Source organism: Megalopta genalis, chromosome 4, assembly GCF_051020955.1.
Source record: "Megalopta genalis isolate 19385.01 chromosome 4, iyMegGena1_principal, whole genome shotgun sequence".
Taxonomy (NCBI): domain Eukaryota; kingdom Metazoa; phylum Arthropoda; class Insecta; order Hymenoptera; family Halictidae; genus Megalopta; species Megalopta genalis.
This window is the reverse complement of record NC_135016.1, coordinates 9569503-9589007: the sequence shown is the minus strand read 5'-3', so window position 1 is coordinate 9589007 and position 19505 is coordinate 9569503. Positions and strand designations below refer to the sequence as shown.

The 19505-nt window shown below is 42.4% G+C and overlaps 1 protein-coding gene across 1 annotated transcript in view; it reads right to left on the bottom strand.

Moving 5' to 3' along the window:
* Positions 1-19505, bottom strand: part of mdy (diacylglycerol O-acyltransferase) — a 207506-nt gene that overhangs the window by 126162 nt on the left and 61839 nt on the right. Inside the window, exon 4 of the mRNA XM_033477664.2 lies at positions 5766-5818. Within this exon, the coding sequence (XP_033333555.1) occupies positions 5766-5818 (53 nt within the window). The remainder of the gene's footprint in view (positions 1-5765; positions 5819-19505) is intronic.

Here is a 19505-nt window from a genome sequence, read left to right as displayed (position 1 = left end):
ATTTCTGAACAGTCAAGTATTTCTAAAGAATAATTTCTAAACAAATTTCTAAACAGTCAAGTACTTCGTACTAGTTAAGGGCTGAATCTCCGTCAATAAACGTCACAGCTATTGAACACCGAATTCAATGGTTACCAAATTGGGTGGCACCGAGCGACTGCAGCTTCTGCTAGTACTGGATCAATAACATGTTAACAAACAGAGGAAAAGGTGGCAGGTCAGTATACCACAGAATTATGGTCACAAAATCGCAAAGACAAATCATTGGTAGAATGCTGATCGACGCATATGGTAGAGAAGCCAATTACTGTGCCCTGTTAGCAGGTGTTTTCGCTACTGAACACAACTTTAACAACTTAATTGGCATTTCCTAACAACTTGAAAGTAAATTTTAAAGTTTCTTTTATTGATATAAATTGTTCCACGAAACAAGTATCAAATTTCCATTGAATATTAGCAGAAAGAAAAGAAATGTTTAGAAAAAGCCATTAATCTATAATCCTGCCTGAAATCTACAAAAATCAGTTACTGTAGTTCAGTTACTGTGCTATCTCCCTGAATACTGTGTGCTTCAATTACTATGCACCCATCATGAATACTGAGCCACAATAACCTTGCACAATAAAAATTGAATACTAAATACATTTTAATAAATTTTATATTCAATTAAAGATATATAATTCGATATAAATCGTCCCCTGACGCAAGCATCAAATCTCCTTCGAACATTAAGAGGAAGAGAAACAAGTTCTGGAGCCACTTACTGTGTGCCTATGATCTACAAAAGCCTCTCTGAATACTGTGCTTCAATTACTGTGCAAAATAAAAATTTAATACTTAATGTACTTTCATAAATTATTCTAATACGCTTTTAATAAATTAGAGTACGTTTTCCCAATACACAGAAAAGTTAAATTTAAATTAAAAAAATTTGATTCGTCTTATTTGATAAATATAAAGTTAACTATGCTTGAAAGTGAAGAAAATAGGCACAGTAACTGGCTATCCCACAGTAACTGGCACCAGTACCATAAATATAAACGCGAAACGGTGATCGCGAATACCCGACGGAATTGTTTTGATTTTTCCGGAATCTTGATTGCCGCAGTTGCTCTAGTTCGAGTGCGAATACAATCGCTGGTAAAAGGCGGCACTCGGTCTATTTTCCATAGAATCGCGAGCGTAAAGTCACAGAGAGATCGTTGCGGTGGTGATCGATGCGAGCCGGCGGGTCCCAGCGGTACGGAGTCAGCGCGGGCAATGTTTACGCTGACACGATACCGCACGGCAGACGTGTATTTGCGTCGCTGCCGGGGGGGATAGACGATATAACATATATAGAGACGTTAGCCAGAGCGTCGCTAATTCGCGTCGACGTAGGAACGAGCCGGGCTTTGCGACGTGATCGTCACGCTACGTCGATCATCAAACCCTGCCGCGCGTTTCATCGGCCGGCTAGACCATCTTTATGGCGGCGCGATAAGCGAAGAACGCTAGATTCGACGTTAAACTCATCATTATCGGGTCAGATAATGTCCGTGGCCGATACGGCCGGCGATATTGTCGCCACAGTGAAATACAACCGACGGTCTTTCCTGCTTCCTACGTGACCCGAATTGACTAATTACCCCGGCTTTGTAAACCTCGCACGTTCCTGCAAATTGATATTTTTATACGCTGCAGGCGCTAAGGTGTGGTCTGCAAAATTTCATTCCTTCCGCTCGTCCCGACGACTAACGATTCCCCACGGTTCTCTCGCGGACGCTTCCGTTATTTCAACTTGTTAGCCGTGCGGACCAATTTTTAACAGCATGCCCGTATTAACATACTCGGCGAACACTCTTCTCGAATTAGTCGAAAACGTGGGACAAAGAAGAATAATACGTTCCGGAGAAATTGAAATCGCACGAGGAATATGGTCGTCGTGAAACGGAAAACTGCCGTTTCTTCGTGTCGAGTATACTCGTCGTTCACAGCTAAGTGGTTTCACCCTTTTGCTACGATGGGCGTATATATGCGCCCTCGAAGAATGACCATTCATATACGAAGAGCGTATATACAGGGTGTCCCAGGTTTTAATGTTCAAACTTTGTTAGTGTATTCTATGGCACAAAATAAGAAAAAAATGTTATGTAAACATAGGTCATATAGAGCTTTATATATATATATATATATATATATATATATATATATATATATATATATATATATATATATAGTAACAGCAAGTTACTATTCCTATTCTGAATTTTTATTATAACTTAATATATATAAAGCTCTATATGACCTATGTTTACATAACATTTTTTTTATATAAAAAATAATCTTTCTAAAAAATAAGATTTTATAATAAAAATTCAGAATAGGAATAGTAACTTGCTGTTACTGTGAGCATTGGCTTGAATAGATCAGCACATGCCGTGTGTTTATGTAAGCTGTGTTTATTAGTACATTTCGAAATGTATTAATAACCGTTGTTGACAATACATGATTGACATCGATCGAAGATTTTTTTTTATTTATTTATTTTTTAGTTGATTACTATTCCTATTCTGAATTTTTGTTATAACTTCTTAATAAATGACCTATTCTTAATAAATGACCTTCTCTATATGACCTATGTTTACGTAACATTTTTTTCTTACTTTGTGCCAAAGAATATACTGACAAAGTTTGAACATTAAGACCTGGGACACCCTGTATATATATACGCTCTGGAAAAGTGAGCGCGCGGGTACGAAGAGCGTATATATACGTTCATACCATATATACTTTTATTTCATACTTCACTTGAGATACTTTCGTTAATCGAGCATCTGGCAACGCTGCATGCCTTAAACAATCGACTATCATGAAATATAACGCTAATGACAAGACGATATTGTGTTTTATTCTAACGATACACAGTTTCAGTCTTCTTTAGAACATTGCCAGCGACGGATATATGCCAGCAATTTATAATAGCAGCGATTAAAAGGTTTACACGAATTTATAATTCTAAAATAATTTTGTTGGCTTAACTTTAATAATTCACGGGTAAATACTCAATTACTGCCTTTGTGATAATATGTTGAGTCTTAAAGTATTTAATTTTTTTAGACTCATTATCAAATCATGGGGAAAAGAAAATTTAGGAGATTATTTTTCACGAGTGACAGTGAAAGTACTGAAAATGAAAATACCGATACTGAAAGCGTTTGCCATGCAAGACAAACAGTAACGTGCTCAAGATCACAAAAATCTGAATATATTTGGACTACGGAAAACTTGGAACCAGAAATACATTCCGTACTTCAGTGCCAATAATACGCTCCGTTCATAGCAATCACATTTTGACGCAAGCGCTCGGTAGCGAAAAGGTCAACACCGGTGACAAGGAATTACGATCCGAATCTTATTTGATTTCATCGATCCGTTCGATGATCTGCGATCGCCGGTGTCCGGGATCTCGAATTAAAACAAGAATTAGCGCGGCGTCTATAAGCGGAACATTAACGCGTTCGCGCGGCGCAAACGAACGGAACAGGTGCTTCGTAAATACGTCGGTTCCGTATTTATTTTGCAAATTGATCCAACATTTCATTTCGTCTACACCGAAATCGGCAACACCAATCGCCGATACGGCAGATTAATATCATTAGCAAATTTATTCGCAGTGCTCGTATAATTGTTGTAATCATTATAATTGACTTTATTAATTATACCCGTCGCTCTTCTCCCGGGGCGATCCGGAAGCCATTCCGGTTACAATGCAACGGTTAACGAGAAAATAGCGAGCCGGCTGTTAACGCACCGGGGGTGTTTCAGAAACATCGTTCGAGTTTTCGTCGCGCTACTCGGCTCTCGCGACGAGCGCGTCTCCCCGGCTCGGAATTCAAACGCCACGGCGAGACGACTAGCTATTACATTAGGAATGTAACGACGGTTAATACGCTGAAAGAGACTTCAGGAGCCAGTATTTCCTGCCTAGAAGTACAATAATGCGCCACGGCAACAGCAGAGAAAATCTAATCCGGGAGACGTGACAGGGCACGCGTGCTGATTCTGCCTGCCGGTTCATTTTCACGCTGTTACGGTTCGAGCGAACGCTCCGCAGCCGGAAGTCAGATATTGAATTTCTGCAACGGGGAATTCCGTCGCGACAATTATCGCTCGTCTGGTTCCATCGGAACCGTTCGAGCAGCTCTCGACTGTTTTTTTCTCACGGACGGCGAAATAAAGAACCGACGCGTGAACGTTTCCCGTTAAGGGCCGAAACACGCTAGCCTAACGTTCCCGGTCCCATAGAAAATTCTATCGGCGTTCGCATTTCCGTGCCAGTATCGCGTCGTTCTAGGTCCGGTCAAATATAATACAGGGTGTCCGGAAAGGTTGGGACCAAACCTGTGCTCGGGACAATTACATGAAAAGTGATCATGAAATAAATATATAATAAATTTATATATGTATCTATAATATATGTATATATTATACATAGATACATATATAATATATAATATTAGAAATATTATATATAGAAAATATATTATTTTTATAATATAATATTATATATATAATATTATATTATAAATAATATATTATTTTTATATATATTTATTATATATAAATATATTATTTTTATAATATAATATTATATATAATATTATATTGCAAATAATATATTATTTTTATGATATAATATTAGTTACATATATAATATATTGTATATATTATATATGTATCTATAATAAATTTATATTTGAAATAAATCTCGCACTAATAATTAGGCATCTAATATAAGGTAATAGACAATATTATAAAATGTTATATTGCTCACGCTTTCTTTGAATTGCCTGTTAGCTGTAAAAATGGCGGTGAACCGACACTGAAACGGGAGACTGTACACAGTGTCCACGTCGTAGCAATCTCGCTTTGTTAAAACGACCGTGACCGGATCGCGACTGGTCCGAAGCGGGAACGACGCGAACACCGTGAACACTGTAATACAAATCAGTGAAGGAATATTTGCGCAGGACGAGGGCGGACCAGGAACGGCACGCGATAACGTGTTTCGGTCCTAGATCGGCTCGAGTGGTGACGCGTAATCGACAGCTGAGCGATACACGGTGTAAAAGTTACATCCGTTTCGGTGAAAAAGCTCGCAGCTCGTCGCACTCGGAAAATCCAACGAGGCTTTCCCCTCCGCCCGTTTTGCGGCCCTGCCCCCATCCCTCGTTTACCATTTTTGCCCGTGGCCGTGTAAAGTTTCCGCCAGCAGCACCGCCATATGCTCCGGATATTATTATTAGTTTAGTTTACCCAGCGCTGTTCTTGCAAGGAACAACAAGGGACGACCAACAACGGCGAACAAACAACGGCAAACAAGCAACAGCAACAAAATCACCGGGCACGCGGAAAAGAGTGAAAAATATTTTTCCAACTTGCCTCCGGTTTCCCTTAACACTTCCAACGGTTGGCGGGGCGCAGAGAGACCGGTGCCTTTTTACGCGCCCGGCTCTGCTTTGGTTGATTTACTTTTTGCGCGTCCCTGTGTCACGCGCCGTCCGACCAGCGCGAATAAAAAATGTATACACATCCAAACATAACGACCGTGACGCAAGGAAGTTTTTTAATATCCGTCGCCGTCGAGCCGAGCCGCGCCGCGCCGAGCCGAGTCGAGCCGCGTCGGGGCGAGCGGCGCTCAGCCGCGCCGTCGCCTTCGCTAATAACGTTCCGTTTGAACGTGATATCGGAACGCGAAAGCCGTTATTGAAAGGATTACTCACCACCGACAGCCCCTTTTCGATCAGCAGACAAAGGCTCACCGGCACCGTGGAATCTGGAACAGAGAAAGCCCGAAACAAGTAATTCACTGATATTCTACCACGCGGCGGGTTCGAATTTTCCGCGGATCGTCGTCCCTTTTGTGTTCTACCGCTGTTCAGGCCGGGATTTTTCGAAATCAGGAGATTTCAAAGGATCGATCGCCCTGATACCGAACCGTCTCGGCGGTGACACACATTTTGGTCGATGGAACTAAGCTCAGTGCAACCTGGACTTGGTTTAAATCTGGATTCGAGTTGGACTAGGCTGAACTTGAGGCAAATCTGACTTGGACTTAGGTGGATGTGACGTAAATCTAACTTGGACTTAGATGGGTGTGGCTTAAATCTAACTTGAACTTAGGTGGACTTGATTTAAATCTCTAACTTGGGCTAGGCTGAACTTGACTTAAATCTAATTTGGTCTTTGGTGGACATGACTTATATCTAACGTGGACTTAGATGGATGTGGCTTAAATCTAACTTGAACTTAGGTGGACTTGATTTAAATCTCTAACTTGGGCTAGGCTGAACTTGACTTAAATCTAATTTGGTCTTTGGTGGACATGACTTAAATCTAACTTGGACTTAGATGGGTGTGGCTTACACCTAACTTAAACTTAGATGGACTTGACTGAAATTAAACTTGGACTTAAACGGGCTGGACAAAAATTTAACTTGAACTTAGCTCAACTTGATTTAAATTTAACTTGGACTTAGGTAGACATGACTTAAATCGAACTTGAACTTACATGGACTTGACTTAAATCAAACTTGGACTTAAACGGGCTTGATGCAAATCTGACTTGGACTATAACCTGAACTTGATTTAAATCTAACTTAGACCTAGCTGGACTTGACTTAAATCAAACTTGAACTTTAATGGACTTGATCTCAACCTAACTTGGATATAGCTAGACTTGACTTTAATTTAACTAGAACTTAGATGAACTTGATTTAACCTAGCCTGAACTTACTCAGACTTAATTTCAACCTAACTTGGACTTGCATTAAATCTAGTTTATATTTCATAAGACTTGATATAAACATCGTTTGTACTTCACTTAAACTTCACTTGGTCTTTATTTAAATATAACTTAGACTTTGATTCGCTTGACTTAATTCTAGCTTGGATTCTCTTGAGACATTGAATTAGGATCACTGAACAGCGGAACAGGCTTCGACTTCTCCAAGATTTCTATGCCATTGATCCTTCTTTCAAAGGAAAGATGACGAGCATAGCGAAGGTACGTAATTGACTAGCAATTAGCTCGGCAGAGCCCAAGCCTGGAGTTCCCGCGTTCTTTGTGGCCATCATCTTAACCTGGACCTGACTTCGATCTAACTTGAACCCTGTCTCACGGTGCTCCTGGCTAGGAGGAAGTGACGAGGGTCTGTCACGCATCGCGTCATGTTCCGGGTGCAATCGAAAGAGATGGGAAGGGGGCTGGGGACGGTGAGAGAACTGCGCGCGACCAAGGCTGCGCGGCGAGGATAAACGCTGCCGGTGATCGAGGGCCTCGCCCGAATGGTCGAGAGGGATAACAGTGAGGAAAAAAGAGGGAAGAGGGAAAAACCGATATCGTGCTACCGGCGACGAAAGCAACTCGCCGATAAATCAGCCAAAATAGCGCTCGCTACAAAACGGAAGTTCGATTGGACCTCGTGTACCTGCGAGTTTAACGCGGGGAACCGGTTTCGAGGAAACGATAACGGCTTCTTTGGCGATCTACGGGGGAAAAAACAAAACGATCGATCTCGCACGCGCGTATCCTCCCTCGAATTTTATGATTTCCGCGGTTTTATGCGGCGGCTCGATGAAATAGTTTCACATAGGTACCCGTTTGGGGTACCATTCGGGTACATTGGCGAATGGAAATGAGAACGTAATAGTCAAGAACTATAGTTGAATCGTAGCGAAGTAACTCTTAACGCTCCGTTGACTCCACTACGGAGTCAATCCGACATTTGTTTCATAGCTCCGCCACCTCCGCTGAGGAGACATTTGGAACTAACATGATTGCGGTTCAGATTATCTGTTTGCTACTTGTTCTTTACTTATAATCTTTAGTTATTGTCTAAGCATTACTTTATGACGTGCTGCTTCCTCTGATTGCGAAGATAAATTATTTGTTAACTTCGCTTTTCTGTGTATAAACATGAAGAACGAAAAATGTGAACAAGTGAAAGCGAAAACGTATTTGATGTTGAAGTGTTCGAAGATAAGATAAATATTTTATCATGCTCTCAACATGGGTGCAGAGCTTCCACCAGGTAAACAATATTGGTTAATCCAGCATGATCCAAAGGATACAATTTAATGTATTAGTATTTGCATTAAATTGCATCTTGTTAGTATTTGCATTGAAATAGAGCATTTTTGTAAAATGAATAAAGAAAGATGAGCCTATCTTTTCTCTCTTAACCAAAGTTTCCATTTTCAATCGCTTTGCCGTAAAAAAGTGCCGTCCCTGGTGATGGGAAAATAATAAATAATAAAATAATAAACGTTAAGGACTAACAGAACTCCTGTTGGTAAATGAATTAGGAAACTCGTTCCTGCTTCCGAAATTTATTGCAGACTCCACAATGTTATTAAATTCCACGGAACTGATTAACAGCTATTTTAATATGCCGCGGTATTTACGGGTGCTATTGTAACATTATAACTCCGCGCTCCAGTGGAGTGTATTATATGACTTGTGCAGGATACACGGGATATATTCAACGGAGCTTTGAGAGCTTAACGTTGGTGAATCATTAAAATAGAGGTGTCAAAGATTTCTAAGGAATTCTGCAAGATACATGTGGCGTCGAGACTGTCTGGCTATGGACGAGCCGCGACTACTGATGCAGAGCGCGCCAGATATCACGCTAGTAGATATGGATCGCGTATGGTCAGACGAACGCGACTCCGGAATATTAACTAGACGGTACTAATACACATGAACACCAGCCGCCGAACAGGATTTAATTTATATTTCTGTCTTTCGGTCGGCGGAAATCCAAGCTACTCTTTTGTCAATTACAAATATGCAGGGCTCTCGTTACCTGGAACATGTCCATCGCAATTAAACTTTCATATAAAAATGTTGCTCACGAAACTTTCCTGTCCGCAGTTACACGTTACATTTTACATTCCGGCAGCTTCGTTAGCTAACATTGTAATTAACTACTTTCATCGAATTTTACGCGCGAAATCGCGGAACGACAATATCTCCGTTGTTGCGAAGCCAGGTTAAGATTCGGCACGGAATTCGTCCGATTGAAAATCGAAGATAAAGAGTCGCGGCAGTTCGTTTAAATTCTTCTAAATGAGAATTTTTCGGGGACACGGACCTCGGGTTGTGGAACACGGTTCGGAAACCACGGGGAAACGAATCCGAATCGGGGCATCTATAAATAAAGATTTTATTCCTCGCCCGTTCTTTTGTCATTCTTTAAACAGTTTTCGGGGGATCGACGGAGCCAAGACACTTCCGCAGATTACACGGGACCCGACGGTGAACGACCGGGCGGCAGCGTGATAGCGGCCAGGTATAGACGTACGATTTCATTTCGAGCGGTTCGTCCCCGTATTCTCCGAAGTATCGTTCGTCCCTAGATAAAATATGGCGAAACTTAAATAAGTTTAAGAGATGCAACCGCGCGATAGGCAAACTCGCGAAATTGGGCGCCGCGGAATCTCCGTGGAAACGGGTAGCCAGAACTGGATCCCGGCAAAGTTCAAAAATAAAACCGCTCGTTACGCTGACGGTATAAACGCGATCGCTTAGAATGCAACATTTTCGAACATCGATCCGTCCCGCGAACTATTAAACGAGCCGTTCATCTGTTCGACCTCTTAAAAGTCGAACTTCAAACTTCTGGAAAAATAGCTCGACTCGTTAAACCGCATTCTACTTCGACAACATATACTCGATCTTCTAAATCCAACTAATATTTTGTTATTTTTAATCCAGGCGTCACGAGCGATTTCGGTTGGCAAAACTTATTAGTATTCTCTCGTGTATCGACGTGTTTACGGTACACGGATAGAGAAGATTGTGTTTGAAATCGCTCAATTATACCATAAATGCACAAAATCTGCATTCTATTAATTACTGAACTATGCAGATCCAATCCGCTATTATGTCTTTAAATATTAAAAAAGAATGACTATTATTCTCACCGGTTATATTCCACGAATCGACTTATAAATATTCATGCAATTGATTCGCAAATGAATGTGAATAATGCGTTATTAATTGTAGTGGGTTTTAATAGATATCTAAAGGGTAATAGATTTTTAACATCCACTCGAATCCTAGTAAATTTTTAATAGAAATTTAGACCGCAATAAATTTCCAATGCGGCATATATATTACAATGTATTATATTTTTAAAAGAATTTTAAATTGTAATCCAGTTTTTATTGAAATTTAGAATGCAATCGATTTTTAATATAAAATTTAATTATCATTGGATTCAAATGTGGATGAACTTAAATTACAATAGATTTTTTATGAAACTTGCAGTAGATTTTTAATCGAGACATGAATTAGGGTGGCTACAAATGTAACAGGAGAGAGAAACGAGGACAGAATGTTTTCGAGAACGTTCTTTTCAAGGGACGCGTTGAAATAGAGAACGCAACGATTTTTCGCGTCCCAGAAACGAGCAGATATATCAAACGCAATTAGACTTTCCCGGTAGCGCTGTGCATCGGAGATTGATTACTAGCACACAGCCAGAGCCGGCCATTGAACAAGAAAGTTTCCGAAAAAAAGGGGCAGCCGCGACGCCGCGCCTCGAATTAACTTTAGCCAATCTTCGCAGCGGAAGCATTCTTCGCCGTGTAATTCTCGCGTCGCCAGAAAATGTAAAGTAGGCAATTAAGAAGAAATTAGCAACAATTAGAAGCTTTTCAGTGGGAAACGCGAATACCCCGGCAGCCCCGGAAACTTTCTGCAGTTTTATGCGCGCGCCGACGTCAGCGTAATATCATCCGCGATCGAATTCACGCTAGAACTAGCAGGAAACGTCAAAGAAGTGACGTTTGAAAATTGAAAGAGCATATAACCGGCGGGGTTCGCGGAAGGTGGCGGGAGAAAGGGGGAGAGGAAGTGAGAACGAGAGAAAGAGAAAGAGAGCGAGAGAGAAATGAAAAGAGTGGGAGAAGAGGGTGAGGAGAGAGAGAGAGAAAGAGAGAAAGAGAGACAGAGAGAGAGAGAGAGAGAGAGAGAGACGAGTAATATTCCGGTTAAACTTCCGTCAACTTCCGATTAGTCATCTGCATAGTGATCGAAATAGTTCTCCTCCAATAAACTTATTCGTTTTATTTCGCCGGGACGAGCTGAACGAAACGGGCGTTCCATATTATCTGCAAAATATTCGATGCCGGCCGAAGACTCCATTTTTCTCGAATTTTACGGTGCGCGACAGAAATGTATAATTCAACGGGGACACCGTTACTTAAAACACGATATTGCTACCCGCCGCTTTGCTAGATCAATAATAAATTAATGCGCGATCCGAGAAATTAACGCTCGGTCCGTTGGATTATGGAAATTCAATCGAAAATTGCATGTAAAATATAATTCGCTCGATATTCGGTAAGAAAATGTGAATTACTATATTTCAACTTTCGGAACGATGTTGAACACCAGCGAGCCAACAATATTTTAATAACATAATTGCATTACGGTGTAGACACCAAAATTGCGAGCCATTGTATAATTTTGAATTTTGAATTCTCCCGCGTTAGATCGTGTGTGCAAACCATCGCGAACGATTATACCATCGGTGACATTATCATTATTACTGTCATTATCTTCACTTTTCCATTTATTTCAAAGTACATTCCTTTTTTTCTTTCTCGCAATGCTCGTAAATCTTCTTGAACGCTTTGTAACAAAGCGGTTTCTCCCGTTTACCTATATCAATGAACATCGTCATTTCATTAATATTATTCGTTCACTAAACCGAATTCCGTCATCCATTTCGTAAAGCAACAGTTGCAGGCTAAACGATTCGAAAACGTGGCGAGAATTTTTATTTCCATTTCCCGCATTCGTGGGAGAACCGCGGCGCGGGCAGCGTCACACCGTCCGTGCAGCTATATTTATTATATCCACGATTACATTGACTTCCAAATCCCCCAACGGCCGCGAAAACAAAGTTCGTGAACAGCGAGTGCTAAAAAATATGGCCGCGCCGAGGTCCGGTCCCGGGAACGAGGATAGATTCCGCCGATCGAATGGTGCCACAATGCGTATTCTTTCGTTGTCGGCACGCTGTTCCGCGCAATGTGATTTCGATGTCACCGGCGTAGGAAGGCTCCATCGGCTGGCCACAGGCGAATTTTTCGGCAGCGACGCGCGTAGCCAGACGGTTCAAGGAAAAAAAGAAATTCGAGCGCGGTTCATTCAACGATCACGGAACGCGGAGCCACGGGGAGACACGGCGCGGGTAGAAGGCCGCCGCGATTGTTTCATCATGGGCCACGCGTGTTCACGTCGACTAATTACCGAGCCCTTTGAATCCGTACGCGTTTCGCCGGGCCCGCTTTTTTTGCCAGCGTTTTCCCAGGCACCCCGCGCCGAGCACACGATTCGTACGGTCGCGCTTTCATCGCGCTGAATTACACGCACGTACGCCCCCGCACGGCGAAAGACAAATAGACTTGATCGACGAAGCAAACGCGTCGCGATTACCGGGCCGGTCGGCCGGCCGGCAAAAAAGTCCGGTCATTACTCTGTCATCGATTCACGCGATAAATAACTCCGCGTCGTCCGCCCCTGCCTTTCTCCTAAATGCTCCGCCGGCAGTGCTACAGTGTTCTCTAGAGCCGAGCCACTGTGTTCTCTAGAGCCGCGCTTCCGCTAAATGCCCGGCCGTGCTTCCATTAGAAGCTTCCGGAACATGTCGGGCAGCGGTGAAAAAAGACTGGGCTTTTCAACTTCCTCTTGTCCGCGAAAACAGCAACGGAAACGCCAATCTTTATTACACCAATGTTAGTCGCCGAATCAAAAGTGAAAGAGCTTTTTGAAGCGACCGACGTTTGTTGCCCTTAGAGGAACGAGAGCACTGAATTTTCCAGCACCTTTCGCCATTTTTAACCCGTTGTACTCGACGCCATTTTAACTGTGAGTCTGAAATAATTTTTCTCGTTCATGTTTATATTTTGTATGACAAAGTGCATTTTACGCGTATGCAATTGAGTCTTGTGACACATGCAACAGTTACACTTTCAACAATTTTCTAAATCTAAATATCGATAATATAAAAATTATCTTGGAACGTGATATAACAGTTTTTTTTTCATTGGTGCCACCAGGGTCATCTACGTAGTCTGAACAAAATATACTTTATTCTACTTGATCTGACAAGAAAATATCCAATTCTATTTAATACAATAAAATGCTGCTCTATTCTGAAAATCTTCATAAAATATTCTGATTCATAAATCATCGCCACATAAATTCGCCACACGGTCTGATCACAGACTAACTCATTCTACTTGATTCGGTCAAAAATTCGCTACTCCGTTTTTAATTCGACTATTTATGCTATACAGTAAATTCTCCCTAATCTTCCTTCGGCTTATGAATAAAAATGTACAATTTGGAATGAAAAGATACGATTAATAGAGCTTCGCGTCACTTTTTTTATAGTTGCCGATTGTCCATAATTATAAAAACGTGATGCAAAGCTCGAATAATCGCATCTTCTCCTTCCATTCTTGTTTACAAGCTGACGGCAAATTAGTGAGAATTAACTATATAGTACCTTAAACTGTCACGTCCAATTAAACGCTGTCCAATTCTACTTTACTCCGATGAAATCTCGCGTCGCTTCAGCTTGCCCGACCGCATATTGTTTTATTCTACTTCGACCGGCAGCAATAAAAAAAAAAACGAGCACGCCGTTCGATTCGCAGTTCAACGGAACTGATCTCACCGAAGGCTTTTCGGAATCACCATAAAATCCTTCCTCCGCCGTAAAGAACAATCCATTACGCCGTCGTTTGTAATCTATTTGCAGTAAACAATCGATCAAGCGTTTCCTTTCGGGTTAAACGTCGGATCTTCGCGGGGATCTCGGGCAGGCCCCCGGGATGTATCGATAACTCAGTTAAACGTATCGGCCGGGCCGCCGGATGGCATTGACGCATCGCTATTTCAATCCCTGCGGCTTAATGAAAACGAATGATTGCTCATAATTCAGCGTGCGTCTCCTAATCCCGGCGCGTTCCACGGGGAACGGAGCCGGTTTTCGCGTAACGCGACCCTCCGCGACTTCGAAGCGACGCCTGGGCGGCTGCGGCGCGCTTCGAACTGCGAAGAAAGAAGGAAGAACGAAATCCTACCGACGCCGGGCACTAATAGATATTAATGGGGCCCCTTTTGCCCGTGGAAATACGAGCGTTTTTTCACGCGGACGGAGTGCCGTCTTCGTCGCGGGATTCAATAAAAACGGGGAAGCAGACGACGAGCGGAAAGAGGGCCGAGGGTGGCAAAGGGGTGCACGGCCGACGGGAGAACGTGTTATCGAGGCTCGCTCCGGTAAATGAATTAAATGTAAAAAATATCCTTTGATGGGCGCGCAATAGATAAAAAAAGGAAGGGCGGGAGTACACGCCTATAGAGAGATCGACCAGCCAGTCCTCGAATATTTGCGTAACGCTCTGCGCGTCCCGTTCCACGCCATCAGACCGAGCCCCGGTTTTTCTTTGATCGTTCGCTGCTTCGTTTAAACTGCGCTTTTCCTTAAGCTAAATTTGCTTAGACCGTCGCGTCCTGTCCTGCCGCGTCGCGTCGCGTCGCGTCCTGTCGCGTCCTCCCGTGCGCTCATTTTTCCGGACTGGTTTATTCGCACAGTCGTACGTTGTAATGCAAGACGTAGCACAACTGAGCCCACTTAAGGCTGCTGCACAGGCTCATTCTTGCAGACTGCTTTGCTGGTGCAGTCGCGAGTTGTAATGCAACACGCAACATAGTTGAGCCCACTTACGCTACGTGTTCGCATACGTTTTCCAGTCAGCTTTAGAAAGGAATATGTCCACAGACGGGAACGCCTTTTCGCAACGGTGCGTGCAAGGAATTCCGAACGGTTTTTCGAAAACTTGCCTGTTTCCCTCGAAAGCTTGACGGATTTCTCATTTATTTGTATGCGGATTATGTTCGCGCTCGCGTAGATCGAACATCTTCCTGGTTTCCGATTTCTGGCGATTGGAACTTACGAACGTTTCGATGGTAACACGTGCATTGTTCACCGATCAAGTTTAATGTTAATAATAATTAAAAATTATCTTGGAACGTGATATAACAGTTTCATTGGTGCCACCAGAATCATATACGTAGTCTGAACACAATATACTTTATTCTACTTGTCTGACAAGAAAGTATCCTATTCTATTTAATACAACGAAACGTTGCTCTATTCTGAAAATCTTCATAAAATATTCTGCTTTAGTAATTTAGAGTTAAGCTAATTTATAGTAACTTAATAATTTATTATTATATATTATTTTATTGTATTATATTATTTTCACTCGACGTATCGTTAAGTAATTATGAAACTGCGGTATATTCGTGCAAAATAAAAATCTTGTGCATCGATTGCATAGCACAGGAGCTGCGTGTACCTTTATTTCTTCCTTGAATAATTTTAGTAAGTTTTACGTGGTATAATCAACTTTTTAATATGCTTTTAATATTGCCAATGTTCTGCGTTTCTATCATGTCTGATATGCTTATATTGTATATGATATTATCACTGTTTCGTGTGTCTACTGTGTATGATATTTTCATTATTATATGATGCTATTGTGTTTAATATTGTCACCGTTTTGTGATTCTATTGTGTCTGATAATTATTATTATTATTCTCTATGCGGAATAAAGATTTTACACGACGATCGTAAAAAGTAGAAATTAAATGAAAACGAGTTATCTTATTTAATAACACTGATAAATTTTGATAAATTTGGAAACCATGTAATGGTGTTATTAAAATTTTGCTGTGTCTACACAATTGTATATTTCAGCAACTCATTTTTACCATAAATGCACAAAACCCGCAGTCCGCTGATAACGATCGTTCCGTATGAGTCGATCAATAAACATCTCTGCAATTTGTTTATCGTCCACGTTAGACCCTTTGCACGTCGTCAACAGACAGCCCGGTCCGATTAACAGCGATGTTAACACGGAATTGGTTACGATATCGTCGAACACGGCCGTTTACGCCTGCAATTTGCCGGCCCCCCTCGCGAGCACGGTTTTATTGTCGCGTTGTCGCCGCCGCGATAAAATCAAATTTCCAGGCGGGCCCCGCCGCGCCAAAAATCCGCGGAAGCCGCGGAGCACGCGTGGATGAATATGTTTTAATGAATAATCGCGTTTGTCGGTAAACACCCGGAATTTGCATGGTAACGAAATAAAATTATTCGTCGGAACCGATGATCCGACTGCGCGCGATTATTTCCGGCCGACGCGAAACGAGCACTTAATTACCAGATCCAATAAATACGCGAACATGTTTGACAGCGCACACCTGAGTCTTGTTATGAGAACGCGCGGTGTGGCTTTTTTCATGCCGGCTAATGGCGTGAAAAGGAAAAAGACATACACCTACGGTTACCATGCAAACAGCGTTGCATTTGCATTTCGCGTCACCGGGCTTCGCTGCTCAATATGGATCCATTTGGTTCGCCGGTCGATGGAGCCATTATGCTTCTATCTAATGATTTGCATTCCCGTGGGCCGTGTTTTGCACTCCGCTCGATTGCATCGGCGGCGATATGTTTTTTCTTAGATCGTTGTGCACGTCGCTCGCCTGTCACCTTTCCCCGGCCTGTTGGCGGAAGAAAAAAAACAACGGCCCTCCGCATTAGAATCGATGCACCGGCCGGAAAAGTGCATAACACAGACGAGCGAGGAATTATTTATTAATACTTGCAGATTTATACGCGACGAGAGGAAAGGTGCTCGCGAGGAGGAGGAGGCACCGCGGACGCAGAATGTTTATGCAACATACGATCCGCCACTAAACTTTTCATTGTCACACGCATATTTTGCCTTAATAAACCATATAAACGGCGTTCACCGCGCCGCTGGCCGCTGCTCTCGTAAATGGTAAACGCGACGAGAAACGGCTGAGCAGACGTGTTTTACTGTTTTTTATCGGCAACACAATAGGATACGTCAACATTTTAACGTTTGCAACGTTCGCCGGTGAAGCTGTAATCGATCATTCACATTTTCGAAACGCGATACAATGTACTTTCGCCGCGATCGAGCGCCGACGGCAAAATATTTATACAGTTTATGGGACTGGCCGCGCAACATATTCCCCCATGCAAATCACGAACGCTCGGTATAAACAAAAATTGATTTTAGTTTAATTGCAGTTTACATTCTCTATCGTACACCGCGCGCGATCGTGTTCCGCATAAATGTTTGAACGTCCGCAGTCTAGTAATATGTAATGACAAAAGTATTATACACCTCAAAGCATCGGAATAATTAAATTGTTAATACCGATGTAATATGCATGTGTAGCACGGCGCGGTAGAATAAAGCGACATTATACCAATTTGTAAATTGTGCCATTACGAATTAATTTCGGCACGTTATTGTCCATTTTCGCATTTTCGCGAATATCGGCGTCCTAGATACACGATCCGACGACACTGGTATCGTTCATTCTACTTTGGCGATCGGATATACATACACTCGTCTGTCACGTTCGCGCCAGCACAATGAACGCCATAATTTATTTTTATCGCTGATATTAAGTCGGTGGAAAAATAATCATCTGCATGATCATCGCATGTAAAAGAACACGATTCGGAATATCAATGTAACCGTAACAATTGCACAATATTCGATCAATATCCAAGAACAATGTATTCGTGTTTGTCATAAAGTAATGTTTATGTCTTTTTGAATCGTACAAGTTCTGCTCAAATTGAAACTGACTTTCGACAACTTGATCTGAAAATGTTTAAAACCTGTTTAAAAAGTATCATATCAAGATCGCAGATCTTTATGCAAAATGAGCATTGTCTTGAAAAAAATGCACAAACTACACGAACTGCACTTGTTTTCTTTTTTTAATCATTCTGATAAGTTGTCAATAATATATAATAGTAATATCCACAAATTGTTGAAATATTTTCGCTGTTTAACGATCTATTTGATCTGATATAACAGTAATATCTACAAATTGATGAAATATTTTCGCTATTTATCGCTTTGTCGTAAATGCATAAAACACGCAGTCTAGTTACAACATAAGTCCATAAAGTCCTCAGTGCATCGGCAACTCTTCGGATCCCTCCTCTAAACCATCAACTCGATCATTTTCTTCGTGCCAAAAATGTCGCAAGTTACTAAACGCAAGAACTTCGTTGAAACGAAAATTCGCTTCAAAGACGAACGCGGACCATTAATTAGTGGGGGGGAAAAAAGGCGCGGACCGTGAAACCGGAGGGCCAGCGACTGACCTCCATTAAGGCTCGAAGTTTTGCCGGATCATTTGCATAGATCGCCGGGCAAGTGCGAACGGACACGAAGAAGTATCGCCGTTATCGCCGAAACGAAGGACCAAATGAAGCTCGCGGGCGTTCTCGGCGTTCCGGCGCAAACCTCCTAATGAGTCACGGCGGTTTGCTCCCTAACGAGCCGACCGTCATATTAACGAGATCAAATTTTTCAGGGAATTCATCGGGAAGAGGTCTACGCGGCGCGTCGAGATTTTTTCTCTCGCTTGCGAGAGCGAGAAAGAGAGAAAGAGAAAAAGAAAGAGAGAGAGAGAGAGAGAGAAGAGATGAGCAGTGGTATCCGGAGCCTCGAGGGTAATCGACCTCCACTCTTGAGCACCTCTCGGATCTCAGCCGCTAATTAAGACTTTTACTTTTTCCTTGGTAAGTCTCTTCTATCTTCTCGAGTGTCTCCAGCCGTGGAACGTTCGCGTCGGAGGCGGGGGTGGCAACGACGACAACCGCCGCCGCGACGCTCGGTTACGGACGCGCAGCACTCTTCTCTCTCTCTCTCTCTTTCTCTCTCTTTTTCTCTGTCGTATCTCTTCCTCTCTCTGGTGAAAAACCGTCTTCAGAGATCGCGACCGAGTACACAGCTGTCGAGAACGAGGGCAAAGAAGAAAATCTCGGAGGGATAAGATCAAATCCGAGCAGGTGAATTTTAATTATATTCCGACATCGAGTTGGCAACATTCCTTCGCATCTTGAATAAAACTTTAATGAAAAAAAGCCAGTTTCCTGCGGCATGCCGGGAAGCAACAGAATCTCGTACCGCCCCCGCCGGACCAGCGATAGCGTCCTTCCGGCTGGCTTTCGGCCCCGCGCGGATTTCATGATCCGGAAAGTAGAATCTCTCATAACCCCTTGATCCCGGATTTGAATTTTCTTTTCCTAATTATACGAACGTCTACTTCATCAAGATCTTATCCGGCCAGATGTGTTTACGATTGCTGGAATACGGTAATTGTGGCGGCGTTATCTGTCCCGGGAAATTAACCCCGTGCCCCGCAATTTCTTTTTCGCTTTTAAGGAAGCTATTAATTACGGCGAAATAACGGCACGGCGTGCTCGATGCATCCGAAATGTTCGACGGGATTTTCCCGCGAGGCTGAGGCGGGCTAAAACGGAAGCACGAAATTACGGCGATTGTCCGAGCGGATACCGTTCTTATTAAT